General features: G+C 36.9%; 1 protein-coding gene across 13 annotated transcripts in view; it reads right to left on the bottom strand.

Moving 5' to 3' along the window:
* The window catches only part of LOC310907274 (uncharacterized protein C8orf34 homolog), a 246560-nt gene that overhangs the window by 76718 nt on the left and 146221 nt on the right, over window positions 1-23621 (bottom strand). For 9 of the 13 annotated variants that reach the window (XR_014589577.1, XR_014589578.1, XR_014589579.1 and 6 more), the window contains one exon: window positions 4869-4892. The exons of 1 other annotated variant lie outside the window; for it this stretch is intronic. Coding sequence is in view for 2 of the 12 variants with exons in the window: in XM_083857360.1 (XP_083713486.1) it covers window positions 20921-20928 (8 nt within the window). In the remaining 10 variants the exon portion in view is untranslated. Of the gene's footprint in view, window positions 1-4868; window positions 4893-19968; window positions 20929-23621 lie in introns of those variants that run through there. 3 more of the 13 variants (XM_083857360.1, XM_083857359.1, XR_014589587.1) reach the window with 2 other exon arrangements.

Raw genomic sequence — 23621 nt, 5'->3', positions numbered from 1 at the left:
GTGGGCATGTTTTTGTTCATAGGGCACTCAGATATACTGTTGAATTATAGCCCTCTCTTGGGACTGGTCATACAGTACTGATTGCCCAAGTACATAATCAATTGTAATAAGACATAAACTGTGCAAACATTATTACATTATCCATTATATGGCTGAGTTTAATGGTCATGTGCTTCAAGGAGACTAGATAACAGAACTAGTATAAATTAAGTTGTTCCAAAATAACACACATTTGATGATTTCTGTGTTAATGGAGTTGGGGCTAGCATTCTGATTCTAAATTAGCTGGGAACTGAAAGAGCTGACAAAGGTTTAACCAATACCTCCTGCCTGTGTGTTTGCCTCCATTAAACAATTCAAAGGGCAGGGACTTGGCAAAAGCAAAAAGATCTCTAAAAGCCTCTCTAGTAGGCCAAGAAAACTGCTCTGAGACCAGTATCATCATAACCAACAGACTCCAACAAACATGCAGTAACAATTGCCCTCTTAAAATTAAAATTGTAAACCCTTTAAAAAGTGATGGGATGTCCTTTAACTCATTTTGTTTGGAGATGTTTAAGCATCTGTGAATACAAATAATGACAGTTTTATATAGTGCTAGATCAAGGCCAAGACCCAGTTAGTAGTTGCAAATACTCCATAGTAACATATCCTAAATAACTGCTGCCATAGCACCAGTTCTGCTGTCATTTACTCCTCTCCTTTGAGTGGACACATCCAGGTGCAGGCTTTGTTGTGAGGAGCAAGCAAACTTCACAACTGCTTTTTAGTCTCCTTCCTGTCCTGACTCCTGAGTCTGGGAGATGGATGCTCTCCCTGTCAGCATGTTTCAAAGTAATGAAGAGTAACAGGGCTAAGGAGAGCAGGACTGGTGTCTTCACACTTTTAGAAAAAGAAAGGCTGTTTCCCTAATAAAAGGTACTAAGAAGGGAATAGGAAATGGGGCAAAGCAGGGAAACGGGGAGGGAAAAACTAATTTCTGAGGTTTGGGCTTTGTAGTCAAAAGGATGTTTACCTTGATCGCCAGGGCAGATATTTTGCAAGACCTTGACATTTCGTTCAAGGTCTCATTAGGTTTTAGTTTATGAATGTGTCTTTATCATGCACAAAAGTCTTCATGATGCTAAACCACAGACTAAATCAGGAGAGATGTAAGAAAACATTTAGAAAGTGTGGCAAAGAAGGCAGAGTGTAGGATAGAAAAGGGAAAACAAAACTCAGAATAAACCAATAAATGCTGTTCACCACTTACAAAATTACATAAAAAGATTACAAAGACCAAAGAAAGTCACTGCCATACATGCAATTTTTGAAGAGGTTGTACTTCCATGATGGACACAGCTTTGAATCTCAAGTAGAAAGGAATTTGGTTCCAGCATTATATAGGAAAATTAAGGAGTCCAGCAGATGTTGAAACTTGCAAACACTAGAGCAGTCCATCATAACAGGCAGATGCTTTGGAGGACATTGAGTTGAAAGAAATTTAAAATATAACAGCTGAATTCCTTTTTTACCTGAATATAGCTCAGTTTTTTAGTAAAACTGCTTTTAAATGTAAATGTCTTCAATATGAAATCAAACATATCTTTTAGAAGTTTACACTCATAGTATCTACAATGACTACAGCCCTGCCCAGTACATTACTAAATCAAAGGATATTACCCTAAAAGTAGCAAATTTGATTTGAAGTGTCTAATTGTTATAAAAGAGTAATTTTATAAGCTCAGTTATATCCAATATGGAATACAGTTACATCAAAGCAATTAGCCCCATTAACATTCCCTTTTTGGTAGATCTGATTTGTGACAGGCTTCCCACATACATAATGCTAAACACAATAAGTAATCCATAAAAGTAATCTAAATTGTTGCATAGTGTGGAATCACTCTGAAACCGAATGGATGTCTTAGAGGTATATAAGAAGTAAGGGAATCAGCCATCATACAGCTGGAGATTATTGTCCCTCAGAAGTATTAAAATAGTTCTAAGGAACAAATCTTGGGTTGTAACAGATCAGTCTGCAGCCTGTAATGAAGCAAAGGAGCCAAGACCAGTTTCCTCCCAGCTATGTAGGCTGACTATCAAAAGGCAAGGAGCAGAGCATAAATATTTCCAGAAAATGCACTTAGGCCAAATGAGCTTCCTAATGATGCTTAGGTCTTCCTGTTTACGAAAGCACTGTCTATTTATGTAGGAGGACAAATTAAGATAACTCCACTGATTTCCTCTTTTTGGAGTACCTGGTCTTGGCAATAAATTTTAAACAGAAGACATGGTGGGATATTTCTTTGGTAATTCTTTGCCAGGGAGTGGATGGAAAGAAGGAAAATCTATTCTGCAGCTACTGAGACTACAATACCAGGCTTGCAGCAACCATATATTCATAAGAAGCTGACCTCACTATATAAATAAATTGATCATTACTGAAAAATCTGATTAAATATCTTTGATTCCTGTGTGATAGCAATCACATTTTATAGAAAAATAAAGGTCTGCCCTTGAAACTGATTCAGCAGGGAGATCAGGGCATTGAACCCAGACAAGTATCCACCCTGGTAACAAGACCTCTGACCTACTCACATGCAATAACCAGAAGGACATTTTCAGCATAACTCAACCTTCACAGCACTGGCCTGCTCACTGAACCTGCTCACCAAACCAAACCCTGCACGGCCTGTGATTAAATTATGATATGAAAAGACACACTTAACCTCTGTCATGTCTGAAGTTCTGCATCGGTTTTGTGGCAGACTTAAGTGACAATCAGTGATTGTAATCAGCAACTCAATGCTTATTAATACACATTATGGATGGAGCACCAAATAGCTAAATTAATTTAAAAAGCTGGACCAAACCAAACTAAAGAAAAGAAACCAAAGCAAGAAAGACAGTCATTAAGTTCTTCAGGACGGCATTAGTAACCCCCTCCAAAAGCTGCTTTCAAGATGATTATCTTGAAAGTTTCAAACAGCTCTTTACAAGCCAACTACAGATTGGAGGGGTCCCTAAAGATCATCTCTTTCCAATCTCCACCAACACTTCCTACCAGCCTAGGTTGCCCAAAGACCCATGCAACCATGCCTTGAGCACTGCCAGGGATGGGGCATCTTAAACTTCTTTGGGCAACCTGTTTCAGTGCCTCACCACTCTCACAGTGAATAATTTCTTCCTAGCACAGAATCTAAATTTATCCTCTTTTAGTTTGAAACTCTTTTCCCTTACCCTATAATTACATGCTCTCATAAAATGTCACCCTCCTTATTTTAATAAACACCCTGGAAGTGTGTGTCTACTGGAAGGCCACAATGAGGTGTCCCTGGACCCTTCTCTTCTCCAGACTGAAAAATCCCAATTCTCTTAGTCTGTCTTTATAGGAGAAGTTCTTAAGCCCTTTGATCATGCTTGTGGCCGACATATGGAACTGTTCTAAAAGGTCCACATCTTTCTTGTGCTGAGGATTTGAGGCCTGGACACAGAACTCCAGGTGGGGTGTCACGAGGGTAGAGTAGAGGGGCAGATTCACCTTCCTCAACCTGCTGGCTGCTCCACTTCTGATGCAGCCCAGGATGTAGCTCACCCTGTAGGCTAACAAGCTCATTCTGTTAGCTCATGACCAGCTTTTCATCCACCAGAACCCTCTCTGTGCTCTCTGTTGCTCTCTGTGATTTCCTCTCCCAGTCCATCCCAATCTTTGTCAGTCCAAAGAGTGAGTGCAGAGTCCAGCTTATTGCATTTTTCCTAACTGCCTAACCACTTTTGGTAGCTTTCTGCATAATTTTCTAGATGTGTCGTCAAAGAGATTTTTCTTGCTCAGTGAAAAGACATAGAAGGAGGTTAGTGGTACAGAATAAAGCAGAGAGATGATCATTCAAGCATTTATTTTTTTCTATCAGGGCTAGTTCCTGATCTTTAAGCTAAAAAAAGAAAAATATCTAGACAAATTTCAGAAACTTTATCCGCTTCTTCATGGAGGCACAGAGAAAGAAAGAAGGGCCAAGAGCTTCCAGTGAGAAATTTGATCGTTGGAAATATTTACAGAATCTTCCTGCATATGCACAGTCTTTTCCAAAAGGTCAGATGCAAAAGTAAGAGGCTATGAACTCCTCCAAGCATGTGTCATCACAACTAGAGTACTAACTATTTTGACCTGGCTCTTTCTTCTGGTAGAGCAGTTCCCCATTTCAGTATTTGAAAGCCTGGAGCGAAAAGAAAAAAAAAAAAAAAAAAAAGAAAAAAAAAAAAAAAAAAAAAAAAAAAAAAAAAAAAAAAAACAAACCGAAAAAAAAAAACCCAGACAAACAAAAGAGGGGTTCTGGGTTCTATATCTTGCTGCCCAGAGCACTCAAGATGTTGGAAAATCATATCCAAACCATTGTTCTGATTTCAGAAGAGCAAACCCATGCTGCTGGCCTTTTGTGGGCAGGACCCTAAACACCAGAGTGCACTACAGAGTGAAGGTTTCTCTACCTTTTTAAAGGCCAAGATATGTGCTTAGTGTAGACTAACAAAATTTCTAATTTTGCAACCTTTTAAAAGACAGGATAGATGCTTCTCTCCTGAGGATCTTGCTGGATTTAGAACGTATCTATTAAATTGTTCTAAATTTAAAATCTATTCATTGTTTTCTGCCTGGAAAGATTCAGGACATTTAGTGTTCGTTAATAACTAGAGCTGCTAAAATTCGAGATTTATGTACAGAGTCAGTAAAGTGGGGTCTGTTTGATTAACTCAGTATGCTTTGGATATGAAAATGAGACTTAGTTAGCTCTGAGATAATCTATACATGCATATAGTGATATCTCCATTAAAGAAATCATGCATTCTGTGAATTTCATTGCTTCAGTGTCCATGTGTAGTCAGAAACTCACCTAGCAGTCTTTACTCCATTTTGCCTGAAAAGACAGGAATTAAAAAAAAAAAAATGACAACCAAAACAGAAGACTGAATGGGTTTCTCTAAACTGTGAGGTTGTGGGAAACAGTACATAAAAATGTTCTTGTAAAAAGTTTGATCCCACATCCAGATCTCTTATTGTTCTCAGTGGATGTAGGAATATTACTGTAGAGATTTAAAAGACAAAAGATGAAACTTGATATTAGCATAGCTTAAATAACAGCAATAATTTTGCTGTGATCACTACAATTTCACTTGGCAAATGCTAGTATTTATGTCAAAATTGAGAAATAGCAGTTTCAATGCTGGTTTGTGTTTCTAATGTTCTAGTTTTGATAAAATGCCTGTGTTCCATACAAGAAAAGTATCTGAACTATTTCATGATACAGTACAAGTATGAATAAGGGTGCTTGAACAGGCTATTTAACCAATGTCCACATCAAACTTGTGACAAACCTTTTTTAATTAGCTGTCAAGTTAGTATAGATAGAGTTTTGATGTTTTTATAAACCAAGGTCATTAAAAGGCTATTATAATTTTTGTGGGATTTTACTGATAATGGATAGGAAAAGAAATAGTGTTGTAATCCAGCCAGGTTTTATGGGGAATTCAATAACATGGTATCCTCAAGGATTCCATAAAGTGATTCACACTATAGCTATTTTCCATATCTTCTACATGAACAATAACAGAGAGGCCACAAACTCTAACTATGTTGGCTTAGCTAAAGAATAACAGTTTCTCCAGCTCTATTGTCCATTATTCAAACATTATTTAATAAAAGGCCAAATTACTACATAGCTTAACATTAACATTGTGAGGCTTGGTATACTCTATAATCTATATCCTCTTTAAAAACAGGAATGCACAAAGGCCTTGCTGTGAATCTGGTTGCCACCATCTTCATATTTTATGTTTACATTGTGCATACAAATATGTATCTGAAAACAGATCTCATTTAGGTCACAAATATTTTTGAATTTTGACATTTGAATGGACTGATTTGTCATTACTACAATGCTGATTTAATGTAATCACAAGTGTATAGCAAACTAATCATAAGTGTCATCTTTTGGACAGGTTACAAAAATACAGTCTAGTTTTGTTTGGGGCTTTCCTGCACACCCCAAGGAGACTGCAATCAAATGGAGGGAGCAATAAAATGAGGCAGACTAAAACTGTGAACTATTCAGCATTCTTTAAATCTCATGGCATTCATCTAGAGGTTATCGTCTTGGAATAAGATAGCAGCTAGTGGTTATCGTCTTGGAATAAGATAGAGTCTCCTGAGCCAACAGCACTTATCATATTGGCTGATTTAACCAGTCAAAAATTTTGAAATTTCTACAAAAAATATATTAAAATCTAATCATCGTCTCTACAAAAATTTAATTCAGCATTTTCACACTCATACTTAACTGGACTAGGATAGTAAGATGGAGCTTTTCGAAATATTATTATCCTTATCATGGAAATGTTTTTAAATGTTGATTTCAATTTAAATTTCTAAAATGTGTATAAAAATTTGCATCCCAGCATGCATTTGTGTGTGCTTTTTATCAATGCACAAATGCAAAAAGGGATTTTTTTCCAGCTGATAGAGAAAGAAGCCAATGGATGAAGCTACTATGAATTGCAACAGAACATTCAGCTGAGAGCCCACCTTAATTAATACTAAAGCCATGCCACATTCAATATTTGATTTGATTCTACTTTGCTGGGTTCAGCAAAGAGTTTCAAATATAAATATGTGGGGGATATTATAAGGGGTACCTATCAGATTTCGACGGGACGTGACTTTCCAGTGCTGTACCCTAAAATCACAGCAGATTAGTCAAGTGCTGGACTCACAGGCACTAAAAAAGCCATGTCATGAAATACAGTTACAATCTCACTTGCTGAGGAAAAGGTAAGTGAATTTTGATAGACATTCTTCAAACATGTTTATGATAAGAAACTACTATTGACATTGTATATCTTAGATAACCTCTATTCAATGTTGAGTTCTGCTCATTTGCAGTGTCAATAAATCAGCATATACACATCAAAACAAAGAAACACATCCACCAGGGTAAATAATGTTAATACTGTGCCCCTGATAAAAAGTAATCTTATCAGGTCCTGGCTTATTGAATTCATTTCACAAGACCTGAGGGATTACTTCAAAATATGGAACACAGTGCACTTAGCAACTTAATGTTTTCACATATGAGAAAAGTATGTTCTAAGTGTAAATGGGGCCATTTATGGCTCTATTATGCCAAATTCTGAATTCTCTTTGATTTCAATCTGACTATAGGTATAAGCAAGGAAAGTATCTCCTTGAACATGGACATTACATGGTACTTGGCAAACCAATAAGGAAGAGTAGCCAAAAAAATCTAAAAGCTTGCATGCAGAATTACAGGTCACAGAAATGGAAGTGGACCCAAAGGTACGACAGTGAAGGTAATCACAATGCATGTTTTATGGAGAGAGGAAATTACTCAAGAGACTTTGCCTTATTTTTTGCATCATTTCCACCATATACAGCATATTAGGAATTAATTTTGGCAACAGTGAATTCCTATGCTACCATCACAACTCATAAAGTATGGGGAAGCCCTTTTCATGTAATACAAGACATGCCTCTATCAAGTCACTCAGAAAAGTTCTTATTTACAACCTCCTCTAGTAATAGCAAACTGGCAGCTGAAAGGCATCAGCGACTACATCACATGAGGGAAGGAAAATTAACCTGCTTGTTAATTGTATAGAAGATAGTGCCATGTCAAGATTTATTAAAAAGAGATGGCATTAGTTTGTAAAAAAACCTGGCAAATTTCCAGAGACCCTTTTAGTTAATCTTCCAATGCACTGAGCAGCTTTACAACTGAGAGGGCTAGGTTACTCTGCTTGTTGGCAGTAGGTAAAATAATTCCTCTCTTCCTTTCTGGAGAAAGGTTCAAACAATTTTGGGAAGTCTGTAAATGTTCAGGGAAACATGCAACCTATCTGACTTCAGATGTTCACTTTAAAGCTGTTTTTAAATAAAGAAGAACCAGACTTCTTCATCTGCTAAAAAGAGACACCAGAATGCTGTTGGTGTCATTTTAATTGCCACAGCACGATTATTAATTTTGAGGGATGATCAACTCTCCTGGCATCTAAGAGAATCTTCTCTCTTTTAATTTAGTCCCAGACCACTAATGAAATTTGAAAGCAAAAGGTGTGAAATCCCACAGCTGGAAAATCAGTATCAAAGCTCTTAAAGTTTTACTGGTGTTGGTCTACAGCCTATAGTTTCAAGTTTCTTGTCATTTCAGTCTAAGAACCTCACTTCTCTCTCTAATCAGTCAAGTTCTCTTTGTACTCTTTTTTCATCAAAGGCAGTAAAAACTGGCCCTACCTGATTGGATGGCAGAAAACTAGAAATAAAAACCAAGTTCCTCTATTTGTTCACTTTTATTGCAGTATTGTTCATTTTGGCTGCCAGTAAACACTGATGTTTAATATAGAGGAAGTCAGTATATGTTACATTTACATAGACATATTTGGCATACTTGGGTGGAACTTAAGATTCTTTTCCCAATTTTTTTTCTGAAAAAGCATGTGTCAGACAAGAACAATGAATTCCCTCAGAATTCTGCTAAAGAAACATTATATTCAGCATTATCATAATTAGCAACAAAAGCATTTTTTCCTTCATGACAAATCAGATTGAGAAACCTATAAAAGTAAAGGGCTTGCCAGTGATAAATCTGTTGTAGCTACACTGACTTCTACCAAATGTGGCTCTTATTTTTTTATGTAAAGACTCAAGAAATGCACAAATAACCCAACCTCTCAAAATGTGGGCAGAACTCTTTAGAAGTCTGTCATCACATATATTAATACGAAACAAAACAAATGTAACACTTTAAACACTATACATTTACAAGCCATTAAACACTACACATTTAAGGCATAAGGATATTGGCAAGTCCATGACAGGACTGAGGTACTTTTAATGAAAGTGGTCCATTCTTATAAATTTACTAAATATTTACGACTGCAGATAATACTACAGAAAGTCATTGTGATTTCATATGGCTGAAATGAGTATGCAAACCAGGGGATGTGTCTAAAGAAAGCACCTCATTTTGTTAAGAAAATACAAAAACAAACAAAAACAAGCAAAAACAAGCAAAAACAAGCAAAAACAAACTAACAAAACAAAAACCAAAACCAAAAAATACCCCACAAACAAACAAACACACACATACATAAAAAAACACCCCCACCAATGTCAGGAAGACAGTAAACCAAAGGATTGTTAACCAAACCCAAATGCTGGCTCCTTGAATATACATTGATAGATCGATACACAATTTGGTGTGCAGGACCTGCAAACAACTGAACATCTGAAAGGATAGAGTGAGTGTCACTGGGAGCTAAGTGGCTTCCAGCCAATCTTCATTAGCATTATTGAGGCAGAAGGAGTTTGACATAATAATTTTTTTTTTCTATCAGGTTATTTTTCTTTTCCTTGACTACTAAAATTACCACTCTTGTCTCTCCCAGAACTTATTTTTACTCTAACTCTATCATCACAGCAATTCATTCTCACCACAGATATAGTAAATATGTTTTGAGCTCTCTTTCTCTCTCTTATCACGTAATTCTGTTTTCCATTATAAAAGCAATTATGGTATCAGAAAGCACCTGAGAGAACTCCTAGTAAAGTCAATAGTTCATAATTGATTGCAAAAGGATCTGGGACCAGGCAAGAGTTTGTAATCACAGACGGTACATACTGAGCATCTTTTTCCACAAGCGGTTTTACTGTTTATTTATATGTACTGCCTGTTTATAATGGATCAGCATTTCTCCCTCCCAGCCCTCACCTCCCATTCTCCAACTCCACCTCCATTTACCTATAGAACAACCATATTTTGTCCTGGATCTACTGCTATTTGCATTTCAACTAGCTATATATTTCTGTACACCTCAGCTCCATCTTTGACCCAAGATATAGTTTGAGTCTTTAAGTTTAGTATTTTAGTGCTTTGGAAAACAATCTGGCTGAAACTGATTGACAAAAGAAAGTGGTTCATTTTCAGGTAATCACACAGCCAGTAACATATAAGCCCTGGCACAAGGGAAGGGGAGGTTTCTCAGCAGTAAATGCTGTAGACCCAGTATGAATAGAACAGGCCCTGATGGCTTGAGGAAGCACATACTGGCCATTAGGCAGTCCAACTACAGAGCCAGATGATATCCAGCCTCAGTGAAATTGTCTTGTCTAGCTCACAAAGCTTTAGATATTCCATAAATCATCCAGCATCAGTCAGCTGAAGGACAGAGCTCTACACACAACTTTGGCAAAACAAGTTGCTAAATGGGAACAAATACCTTGAGTAGCATGGCCTACATGATGATGTTTGGCACGTCTGATGGCACTGTAGCTAGACTGACCAAAGAAGTTCCCTTTCCAAATAGCCACACATAACCAGTGTATAAATAATGTGGGTACAGTGAGGTACCAAGTCAAGTTCACTTCACTTGTACCAACAACACCCTCCTACAGTCCTGCATATCAGCCAAGTCACTGCCATCAGAGAATTCCAGTAATGGATATTTCCATAAGTAGTGGAAAATAATTGTTTCCAAATATAGGTTAATTGTTCCTGGTTCCAGTTTTGTTCCAATATGCAATGCAACAATTAGAGCTGTAAAAATAAACTGCTGGGAATAAAAATGTCGTTGTAAAAGATCTGAGATGTTCTCATCCAGTACCTGAAGGGAGCCTACAAGAAAGATGGAGAGGGACTATTTACAAGAGAGACTATTTACAAGAGAAGGGGAAATGGATTCAAACTGAAAGATTGTAGGTTTAAATTAGATATAGGAAGAAATTCTTCACTGTGAGGAGGTTGAGGCACTGGAACAGGTTGCCCACAGAAGCTGTGGATGCCCAGACCCTGGAAATGTTCAAGTCTAGGTTGGATGACGCTCTGAGCAACCTGGTCTAGTGAAAAGTGTCTCTGCCCATGGCAGGGAGATTGGAACTTGTTGATTTTTAAGGTTCCTTCCATCCAGAATCCAGTCATTCTATGATTTTATGAAGATGCAAGCTACAGAGTCAAATACTCCCAATAATATCCTCCCTCCCCATTTCTCACATTAAAACTATCTATTAATATAGACTATGTATAAAATAGGACTACGGGTTATAGTAAAGAAACTACTTCCATGACACTTTTTTGTCACAATCTGTTTCAAATCTACAATTTGAAAACAAGCTGGCACTCTTGATAATTCAATAGTGTCAAAATAAATGCAACACATTTACAAAGGATTAGGAGATATCTAATTATGACTGGTTTGTGCTCTCAATCAATATCCTGCAAAGCAGCATCCTCTACCTTACTCACATTTCCTGGGAATAAGGTTCATTGCTTTGTGTGCTACTGACACAGGTCCTGCACAATGTAGGTGGTGAAAATTGCCATATGGTCAATATTAAGTGAAAGTTGTTCTGCTATAAATCAGAGAGTGGTGTTGCCCGCCATCCCTGGAAATACACAATCACTTTCCAAAAGGGTCAAACTCTACTATTTGTTTTGGGTTTGCACTGGGCTACAGCTCAAAAACTAATTTTCTAACTTTCACACAAAAAAGATACTTAAGTCTATACTGGTAGATATCTATCTGCTTACTCTGCCTGTCTCCTATAAGCTAGCCCTAACTAAATCTCATTCCTCTGAAATATGCCAGTAGAATAGTCACTCAAAATTATTCTGTAGATAAGAAACCTTCATAATGGTATGTAAAGAACAAGTATATATTATTACATGATCAATTTCAACTTCAAGACAATACAAGCAATAAAAAAAGTCTCAATTTTCAAATATTTCACCATAGGAACCTTATATCTTATCAAAAAAGAATCTTTTTGAATGGAAAAATTGAATGTGTATAATTAATTTAGAATCCTGTATAATATATTGGAGAGTGTACCTCCTCTCTCTGACATAAATATTGCTTTCCATTGCTAGCAATAAAATTATTTTCTCATTCTGAAAAGTTATGGGATCTATCACTATATGAATAACTTTTCTCTCCCTCATGAAAGAGGAAATTGGTACCTTTGTGAACAGAATGTACAAAGCAAAGGGCAGACTTCAAAGTGCTGTAGGTCAAAACTGGATTGCAGTAAATATTGTCTGTAGGTTCTGGGACTGAGAGAAGCACGTTCTGGAGTGTTTCAGCACATCAACATCAAACAGAGGGTTTGCAGAAAGCATTTTTTAAATGCTCTCTTACAGCCCTATCCAGAGACAGATACTTGCTTGGCAGCAGAACTAGGAACACTAAATTTTATCATTTTGAGGATAAGAACTGCACCCTTTACTGGTGTATCTGAGCTTATTCTCAAACCTGAGACTTGACCGTTCATCTCAGGACAGCAGCAGGACATCCTCCAGGTGTCAGATGACCACTGAAATGTCAAAGTGCTGTCAACAGGACACCAGAACTATGAGAGCATGAAGGATTTGGGGTGCAGCAAAGGGTGTCAACAACGACCTCTGTTTACCAAATTGATCTTGCAATCACTTGAGAGTTTCAGCTCAAATTGATGGAGTGCCGCGAGTCCCCCATGACCAAGCACCTGAGAAGGAGTAGCTTGGAGCAGGGATGACCACTCAGTTCCATTCCTTCAAACAGGCAGCAGTAGAGATGTACAGAAATGTCCACACACTCACACAGCACCACCAGCAGCACAGAAACACCCGTGTGCAAACTCCCTTCGCTTCCCAATACATATAAAATTTTATCCACCTGTGAAGACACAACTGAGGCCATTTCAATACTTGAGAGCTACAATGAAAACAGAGCACTCCAGCCTATAAGCAAAAGGAAGGACTTCATCTGGAAAGCCACCTACTGAGGACAGACCATGAAGAGGACAAGAAAAGGACTGCAAAAATACCCTTAGAGCCCTTGAAAGAGAGGAAAAGGGAGCTCTTCAAAGAGCTTTATTCACTGGAAGAAAATGGAACCTTGTGGAACTCGGCACATTTCACTGCATTTCAGTACACTTGGCAAATGCCCCTCTGCATCTACCTGGAGGCAATCAGACTGTCATGTTAGCTGACACTCAGCTATACATTCTGGATGGCTAAATGCCATCCTGTTTGCACTTTAAAAAGCAAAGATTTATACAAACAAAATCACAGAAAATTCCTCTTGTCCGGTGGCATGTATTTTTCTACTGAGAAATGAAACTAACATAAGATAAAACATAAGCCAAAACTACTAATTTTTTATTGAAGAATGGGGAACAGTCTCCAGAAATTCACGTGAGCCTGTGAGAACCATAAATGTTAGTTTGCTATGAGGTTAGTTAGTTTGCTAAATTGAACTATGACCAAATTTCTTCAGTACTGAAGAAGCATGAAGGCCATAAAACAGAACACTACAGTATTCTTATGACATCATAGGGTATGAAATCAAAATGTAGACCAGTTATTGGCACACTAAACAGAGAAAAGAGAAATTTTTTTACTGGCAGATCTTATGAATGTGTTTCAAATAGAAAAATGAAAATTGCTTTTACAAGCAATACAACATAGCAAAGAATTCAAAATTCAAAAATTCAATATGCTAAAGAGTGAAGTTATTATTTAACTGTCTCTCAGTTATCATCCTCTCCCCCCAAAATCCCATGGTAGTGGTAAATTACAATTAATAGGAAGAAAAACTACCACTGCTTCTCTGAATCACTCCAAAATGCTATATTTGCATTAGAGTAGCCACCTCAATTAAGAACTTCAAAAAATACTGAATATGGAGACAACAGAAAGGAGAAAAAAATATTCTTAATGGAAAGCTTGTACCCCTGTAATTAATCTATGTCAAAGATCACCTATACTCCAAAGAAATAGTTTAGAAAAAATGATTAAAGCCTTCAGATGATATTTTTAAAATGTCCAGTAATAAAATTGGATGATTTGCATGCTCATAAAACAGGAGGACTACAAGAGCTGGAACTTCACTGTATAGTACAGAATCTGCTGGAAACACCATCAAGGATGTAAATGATCTTTCAGAGTGCCAAGAAGATGCAGCTGCTGAGAGGCTGCTCTCTGCTAGGACAACTTTGCCTTGCAAAGAAAAGAACACACCAGGTTAAAAAGACAACAGGGCAATTTAGATATGATGTTTTTCTCTGTTCAGAAATAAGTGTAGCTTTTCAAACACAAAATTTATTAATGCTGTGAATAAGAGAAGACCATTCTAAAGCATGTAGCACGTCACACATGGGATAATACACAAATGTTTGCTACACAAATAGTAATAATTCCTCTATATTAGTAAGTACAGGATAAAACTTTATCTCATTGTCTCTGTTATTACATATCAATGTATATAGCACTTCATAACTGCATTAGGCAGAGAACTGAAAAGTATCATGTGTCAGGTAAGCAGCTGAGACAAAAGCATGATACCACACGACCACCACAGGTCAAAGTCAAGTAAAAACATGTCAACATTCTCTTTAGATACTATTTCTCAGTTTTGGTAATGCTTCATTGCACCACTCTGAAGAAATAAGGACCCCTCTGTATGACACTCGTCAATGTTCTCAGATCTCTGAATCACTAGTGAAGACAGAAGTAATAGAAAAGTATTATGAAGGGTTGTTGAAGTTTATCTTATGTACTTGAATGTGATTCCAGTCGAATGGAATAGAGAAGGACATACTGTATGTTTTTCACCTCAAGCTAGACAAATAAAGCATTCTGAATACAGATACTTAATCTCGATACCGGAATAAACATTCCTACACTCTTGCATTCATTCTCTTACCCTTTTAAAATCTACAGTGTACAACATTTACTTTTCCTAAATAAGTCAACCTTCTTCTGATATGTCCAAATGCTGAAAAATCAGTGTTCCACCATTTGAACACAGCATTATTTACAAACATTTTGTGTGCAGAAAGAGTGATGGAATTAATTGCTTTAAAGATAGTGAATGTACATGTGTCTCTGGAGTTTTGGCTATTCTTACAACTTTAGCTCTGTCTTTTAAATAGCTTCCTGTCTTCGCATAAAGCAGACACAGAATTACAGATGAGGCTGATGCTACAGTCTCTCCCAGAAGGCCTATGCATCACAATACCCCAGGCAAGCCCATCAGATGTTTTCAACACATCCTCATAGGAAAATATTAAATTCTGCAAGATCTGTGTCCAGATGAAAAGTCAGTAACAAATAATGTATTCTGGACACAGAAATACAGCTTCACCGGGGGGAATAGGAAGTATAAGTTGCTTTGGAATCTCAGCTAAAGGGCCCCAGACTTTATTAAACCTGGAGCTGTGAGTGTGTAGGTGTTGGATTACACACATCAATAGGAAGAGAATGATTTCTGGGGGCATTTAGGAGAGATTTTGAATTACGGTACTTATCAGGCCCTGGAGAGCATTTTGGCAAGTTTTTGAAATGCACTCATGAAATCCTCATGCACTTTTAGAGAGAGCTACAATGGCTGAAGCAAAAGCAGGGCTTCTCAGAGCAGCAGCACGTCCACCCCATAGAGCACAAGTCCTTGCTGTGTGCTGCTGACAAATCTGTGGGCTTGTAACAATGCTTCTTTAGCACTGTGTAACTTGGAATGAAATCCTAGCCACTTAGCATCACTGCAAAAATTCAAAAGGGTTTACAGGACCAATAATTCATTTTCTTGCTTTGGGTGGTATCTCAACTCATTGTTATTTGAGCTGAAGCAAGATGTAGACAATTAAGAATGTATTTAAGGAGAAAAGATCTTGTTCCAAGAAAGAGCTGTCATGCAAAATACAAGCACTCGGGTACATGATTTTCTGAAGATAATGAGAGGGGTTGTCCATCTCCAGACATTCTCAGAACATGTTAGACAGATATCTGTCAGAAATGGTTAAGCTGCAGTTATGCTGCATCAGGGAGAGCAATTGATATCTGGAGGCCCTTCTCAGCCCCATTTCCTATTACACTCCCTCTCTGGGCAAACAAGTGGACATATCTGGGAGAGGAGGTCTCTGGTAAGAATCAGCAGCTCAGGATTCAAGTAACTCACAAGAGGAACTATTTATGTTTGCTCTCCTGTGGGGTCCCTTCAGAGCTGTGCTGTAGCTGGTTTTAGTGGGCAAAAAGGTCTCTTCTGTCTCTCAGTTTAGAACAATATTCCATCATTTAGCTCTCAAAAGAAGGTCCAGGAATCTAGAGAAGACATTGGTTCAGTGATTTTACCTAAACATTTTAGAACTAGAAGAATTCTCCAGGACTGGCTAATAATAATTAAAGGAAAAATAATGTGAGGTTCAAACACAGATACTCTTGACACAGTAAAGATGCACAAGTTGGAGATGGCATCAAATTCTACAGTAGAACTTCTGGAATAGCAGCTGTTGTATTATTAGCCACTAAAACACTGCCATCTTCCAACAACAAATATCTACATGGAGCTTCATAGATTAAATTTCAGTCCCTGATAAAGTGAAAATTCTACCTTTGTACTGTGTTTGTGTAAGTGAAAACACCAATAGGCTGCTTTGCTGATTGAACTGAACTTACAGTCGAGAGCAGTTTTTTCCCTTGAAGATGCACCTTGATAGGTTTAAAGCTAATGTTGAGGAAACTTCTACAGACTTAGATTTGCTGATATTAGATTTGCTGCATATCTAGGGCACACAAGCCACAGAAAATATTAGCTGACTCTACCATCCAAAGGAAAAAAATGTGTCATCAAACTAGATTCTATTGGATTATAATTTAGTTTTATATGAAATGCCAAGAAAGAAAACATCAACCAAAGTCCTAATGAACAGTTGTGTCAGAAACTTAACTTAAAAATATATATCTTCTTTTAACCAGGAACTTGATAATTAAAAGTAACTTAATTCAGCAATATAGCCAGAAGTAAGCTAATGCTGTCAAACCAGGTGGTCTGTTTAGACTTTTTTTGATTAATTCCAAACTTTTGCAATTTCAGCTAAAACTGTAATAAATAAAAAATATCTACAAAACTAATTGCATTGCCTAACTATTTGCTTTCTAATCCAAAAATAGTAGAAACCAGGGCAAAGACTAAATGGACAAAATTCTCGGACAAAATTCTCTGAACACATATTTTTGCACATCTTTTTTTCTCCTAAAGCTGCCTGAAGGTAGTAATACATAGTAAAAGCATAGTAAATTTATGATTAGCATGCTTACTGCAGAGTAGTCCAGGCTGCTGTAATCTAACCCAGGGGAACTTTTCTGTATTTTACATGAATAGTTTATTGGATTAAATGTGAAGCATGCCCATGTACAGCCAGAGCAATGAAATGATAGCATCATATCCATGCATGTGAATTAGCTTTCATCGAGTTCATAAATTTCTCTGAATTTAGTTGTCGGATTATAGGACTTCCCCTGAACTTATCTAGCTACCTCTGTAAATAAAATATAGACATACCTGAAGCAATATTCCAGGAAGCAGGAAACTTTTTCTCCCTCTTTTTTAAGTATTGGCTCAGAAGAAAGACACCGGAACTGTGAATAAGGTCCTATTTTTAGGAAACATATTCCCACAGGACCAGAAGGTTTTGTTAATGCAGAGTACAATTGATTGTAAGTTTTTAAACTATTTTAAATTTTTAAATTATTGCTGAAGTTTTCAAGGTAAGGATTTGCTCATAGAAACCTTCCACTGGATATTTCAAAATAAATTGTTTAATTATAATAGCTTTATGCAAGTAAAAGTTTTTCCCCATTTTCCCCTCAGTCACACCTACAAATCCTAGAGCTGGACACTGGGGTAGAAAGAAGACAGTCTTTAAAATCTGACTAATGATGAAGTTACTAGACATGAGCAGTACAGAAGGAAACCCATTAGTATTATTGTGTTACTGAAATAAATACAGATACATTAAAGTTGTTTTTAAGATTAGCCAGATAAAGTATTAAAGGGATGAAGGTCATGAAAGGAAGCAGCAGTAACTCATATGGCAATAACGCCTATTTTATGATAAATTTGCATTTGAAAGAAAAACAGCTGCTTTTCAGACAAGCTACATGCATTTTTATATACTGAGACATGTTTGGTTTTTCCATTAACAAGTACTATTCAGAATCCTGCATCCCTACATCACTGCATTCATAAAGGCTCAAAAACATTAAGATGCAAACATATGTCTAGGAAAAAATTATCTGTTTCTCATGACTTTCTCCTCCAAATGAAGTAACAGAATAGCACCAGCAATGACCCATAAAGCATCTTTCTGAAAAGTGCTAAATCTATTCTGTTCCATGGAATGAGACACATTTCTATGCAGCTTTACGATAGCTTTTTGGATGACTTTGAAGTGCCTGGTGCAGAGTCAAAAACAAAATAAAAAAAAAAAAAACCTCCACCTTGACATTCTTGGCAATCTAACTAGAGCAGCATCAAGAGCATCCACAGCTGACTCAAAATTCAATTAGACACCATGTAGGCACAGTTTATCCCATAAGCAATTGAGAAACTGCTTCCTGAAGCCAAAAAGGTCAAACAGAAAATGAGTAAGGCTTCCTGCAGCTTGGAGGTGAAAACAAGTTTACCACACATGCCTTCTGCATGGTCTGCCCAGCTGCTGCTTGTGCTCCCTGGCCCCCTAAGCCCAGCTGCTTGTTGCCTATTAAGCACATCTCAGCTCCTGCTTGGAGCTCTCTCAACTTGCTACACTTCACTGCCAGCTTGTTTGCAGTCAGGACACCAGGTGGCTACTTCTCCTCTGCAGTGCCAGCTCTGGTTGCTGGGCTGAGCACTAATATCAGCCAAAATTTTTTGCCATATGCTTTAGAGGGAGTAGTGTTAACCATGAGTGTTAAAAAAATCATGAGATCGTGTCAAAAATATAAGAACTAAAACAACAACAAACCCAAAACACATGGGATTTTCGGTATGTTTTAGTGTGAAAAGAATGTCATATTTTCTGGGGTTTTATCTTCTGCCTTTCAGCTTAGAAAGTGCCCCAGAAAAATACCATTGTTCTGGCCAGTCCCAAAAACAGCCATATCTCAAGAGCTCAGGGCTTCACAGGTTTTACCACTGAGACCACCCAAGCCATCCTACCACACCTTGAGATACTCGTGCACAACTGGCATGTGCTAAATTCTTAATCACTCTAACAACTCTTGATGCACTCACTACATCTGTAACTGAAAAGCCTTTTTTCCCTCTGAATACCAGTGACATGATCGATATTCTGCCTCTCTGAATAAGCCTGTCTTGTATTTCTTCATCTGTAACCAAAATTTCAAACCAGACCTGCCCCTGACCAAATATCTCTGCCCTGCTGGGCCAAAACTGTCAAGTTTTCATACATGCCAAAACTTCCAGAATTAAGATGCTAGCAAATTCCAATTTCTTTCTCAACTTGTTGTGAACAATCTTAGTTTTCCTGGAGTCAGTGAAATTTTTCCCAAGGATTAAATGTAGTCATAATTTTACCCAGTAATGACATGAAGCAGAAAGCAATGCAGCTTAGCAGATGTTTAGTGAAGCAACTGAAAGAAGAAAAGGCAATCCTATTTTATATTTTTTAGTAATGTCAAGGTAAAATGTGAAATGAGGGCAACTAAGGAAGAATAAAACTCACGAAAAGGAGATACTAGTTTCACAAGAATGCTTTTCTGAGCACAATTGGCTAAATACAGTATATTGATGATATTATACCCTCCTATATACAAAAGAGTCTTCAAGTATATTGCAAATGCACACAGCATTACAGATTTCTTTTACTGATGACAAATTAATGAAGTACCTTCCTGAAAAGAACTTAAAGGGACTACCCATAGGGTTTCAGTATGCCAAACATTTTACACATAAGAACTGTACACTATGATTGCACATACAGCAGGTACTTGTTCACCACAATGTTAACTTCCATTTAACTTGCTCATGAGTAACACAGACCACATAGTTTCTGTGTATTTAGCTCTGTGTATTTGTGGGACAGCAGAATAAAGTTCACACCATGAAACACTTATGACAGGACAACTAATTTTTATTTGTTATACAAATAGATGCTTTGTAATATTGTATTTTTAATACTTGCAAGCAATTTCATTATATCATTCTGTCTAAGATACAGGACCCGAGCATACATAATTGAAGACAAAGGAAACTGAGAACACACTTGACAGAATTAACAAGTAGATGAAATCAGTAAATGCAACTGCCACATCCCTTCATTTGATGTCTGTGCTAATGCATCTTCTAAAGTTCCAAGCACACAGCACACACCAGATAGAATATTTTAAACAGCAAATTTGTTTCACTAATCTGTATGGGTAACTAATACTTTATCATAATATATGAAATTCCTTTAAGTGCTTTATTTTTGCATGCATGCACCACTTCTTATTATGTTCTCCTTTTTTAACAGAGTCTTTATTTGTTTTAAAGATCAAAGTAGATAAATTCAATACAAAGCTATGCAGCACGAGCAGCACCTGTTTCTGCTACCCACACACACTCTTTCACTCATTCCCCTGTCTGACCTCTCTCTGCAGGTGACTATGAGTGAACAGCTAGCTCTCTGTGAGACCTGAATGGGACATACACATGGGCAGATGCAGCAAACACTTTAATGTTTATCTAAAAAAGAGCAAAGGTTACAAAAATATAAGGAGTAGAAAACCTTAGACAAGTTAAAATACATACAATCTTTAGGCAAACTTTGTTTTGGTCAGGCAGAATTTAGCTTATCAAATGTCAATCCAAAACAACAGGGATATGAACTAAACAAAATATTAAATTTATACTAAAAGGTGACAGTTACCCTTCTTTCTTAAGGCCACTGTACCACAGAAAATACTCTCATTCAGTGCATTACAGCATCCACATATCAGAGCAGTTCCACTCATGTGCTGCTGATACTAGAAAAATATTTAAATTTTTTATGTATAAACTAATGCAAATTTTCAGGTGTAGTTTTGATCACCATAATTTTGGTTTTTTATTAAATTGTTCTTCAATAATCCCACTGATTTCACAAACCTATGAAATCAAACAGAAAAACACAGAAATTAGGGCTCAAATGCAATGTACACAAAAATAAGAGAAAAGGGAAAATTAATTCTTCACTGTGTTTTCACTTTGCAAGAGTTTTCCATTATGCTAAATAATCAATGTGGATCAGTATGTTGGTGAATCTCAATTAGGTTTTTTTCTGTTTCTAAAATATTAAGAAGCAAATAACAGTGTCCTTAGTTATACTCTTTTTTCCAATTATTCAGTGTTTTGGAGGGGTTCTTTTCTGCTACTTCTTTGTCAATAGTTATAATAAATTGCAAAAAATAGCCTGTGTTTCAAAAATCATTGAACATAATGCACACCTGTGATTAATCAGATAGGCTGAGATAGCAATGTTTTAATTTCTGGTTGTGTTCAGGTTGAAAACCTTCCCCAAAACAAACGGAAATTTAGCTTTTACAAATATTTACATATGCATATTGCAATAGACTCTTTTGCAAATGTTGCTGACTGCAACACAACCTGCCCTCTCCAGTAGAAAATGTAATGCTGTAACTGGACCTATGACACAGATCCAGTTAGAGAATCAAGGTTATAAACAGGAAATAAACACCACAACCACATTTAATTGCAGAGGTGAATGCATAAAGGTCTGTGTATTACCTGAGAAGCCTTCACCTCACCATTTTTAAACACTGAAGGAAATCAAGCACAGCAGCTTCACTCTTCTTGAACATTTAAATATGCAAGCCCTTTCTGCGAGATTTAAAAAACTTGGCAGGAACAAACTCTTCCTATTATCTCCAGGTAATTAATTAAACACAATTGGAATAATTTTCAGTTTGTCAAGTGATAAGCCTGGACTTTGTAAATGATTCTGTATTGATAACCAACAAAGCAAGGTACATACCATGAAAACCTCTGCAACAACAACAACAAATGAACCAACCAACCAAACAAACAAAAAACAAGACATAAAGTCTACGAAACCTTAGCAACAGTTCTTATCCTTTATTACCTTTATATGTTTGGGGGCTTTTTGTCATTTATACATAATGTTTAACTTTTCCTTGGAGGTGCTTCATTTAGCAGCTCTATCACAGTTTGATCTTTAAGTAACAAACTTGCCTTATGGTGGGATAAAGAAGAGCAAATATGTGTAAGCCTGTTTCATTTGCAGATTCTTCTTGTGACTCTTACCCACAGAAAACCCAGGGACTGGTCTTAACTGTAGAAGTTAAGAAGTTAACCACATGTCAATGGCTTTGAGTTCACTGTGTCCCCTAATTTTGGTTTATAACACTTGAACCTCCTGGTTGCTAGGACAGAGCATTTAATTTCCTTTGTTACGGTTTGATGAGTTGAATCTTTTTTACTTAAATATCTATCTACAGATATCAAGTTATCTCTCATGTTTTTGGTTGAATGCCTTTATTTCCTAACAGGGTTTCCCAAACCCTGGGTCATTTTTAATCTTCCTCTGAAATCCCTTGAGCAATCCCAATCTGTTCTAATGGCAAGACTCCTAACCCACAGGTTTCTTAACTGATATGATGTGGAATAATTAGTTTGCTACTTAACTTCTAAGGCATTCACTAAATGGTCTACCCTTCTTTGTGACAGCATTATGCTGAGAGCTCACACTGAGATGATCTTCTATGACCATCCTAAATCCATTAGGTCACTGCTTTCCAGGACAAAGCCTCATTATTCTGCAGCAGAGACAGATATGTTTCTCTGGTGCCAGATATATTTCATTTGGTTTAAATATACTTCATCTGGTTATAATAAAGTGCATTTTACTGGAATGTGGCCATTATACCAGGGGATTCATATCATTTAATAACTTCAGCTTGTCCTTCCCACCCATTATCCAAACCTATCAGACCCTAATGAGCCCCATTCATCTACATCTTCCCATTAGAAACTCTAGTTTTTGATTCCTCATTGAGCCAGCTTTTAATTTACCTAATGTGTGTCCTGATAATTCTCTAGGCCATTTTTTAAATTACAGTGTCATTTTTTATTACATTAAATGTCTTTGGGAATCCAAGTTTAGCATAATAAGGCAAGCTGTAGAAAAAGATATCTGTAGGTTTGGAGGCTGTATTGAAAAGAGCTTTCTGCACTAAAACAGGTTTTAAATTATTTTTTTTACTCACTGCAATGGAAAATTCCCTTCTCATACTAAATACTTAGTCCAATGTGAACTTTTCCAAAGTGAAACCAAATATTAGTCAGTATAAATAAAGCAACATGCCTTAAAGCCTTAATAATACAAGAAGATAACAGCAGCCTTGGATTTAAGGACATCCATTCAAAAAATAGGAAACTAACTCCAACTTTCCCTTACTGTATTTGAACTCACCACACACTGTCCAACAGTCATCTGACTTCTGGTAGAAATAATGTCGATCTCTACTTTTGTTTAACCATCAATAAATAATTAAATCCAAGTGGGCAGGTTTCCATGCTAGAAAATTGTTTTCATCTACTTTCATACTCCAAAAGAAGTTATATGAAGTGATGCAGCTTCAGCTATGAGTGCCACAAGACAAGCAGCCAAGACCATCCAATAGGCCTGGAGAAATTCTGTTTACAGGAGCACAATCCTTTTTGGTATCCTGTTTCTGAAGTGGAGATAGAACTGTCTCAAACTAAATACATAGCCAAGCAAATGGCAGGCAGAATGAGAGACAATGTATTTTCTTTAATAT

Source organism: Zosterops lateralis, assembly GCF_965231275.1.
Source record: "Zosterops lateralis genome assembly, chromosome: 1".
Classification (NCBI taxonomy): Eukaryota; Metazoa; Chordata; class Aves; order Passeriformes; family Zosteropidae; genus Zosterops; species Zosterops lateralis.
Note: the sequence above shows the minus strand (reverse complement) of the source record. Positions and strands in the feature narration are given on the sequence as shown.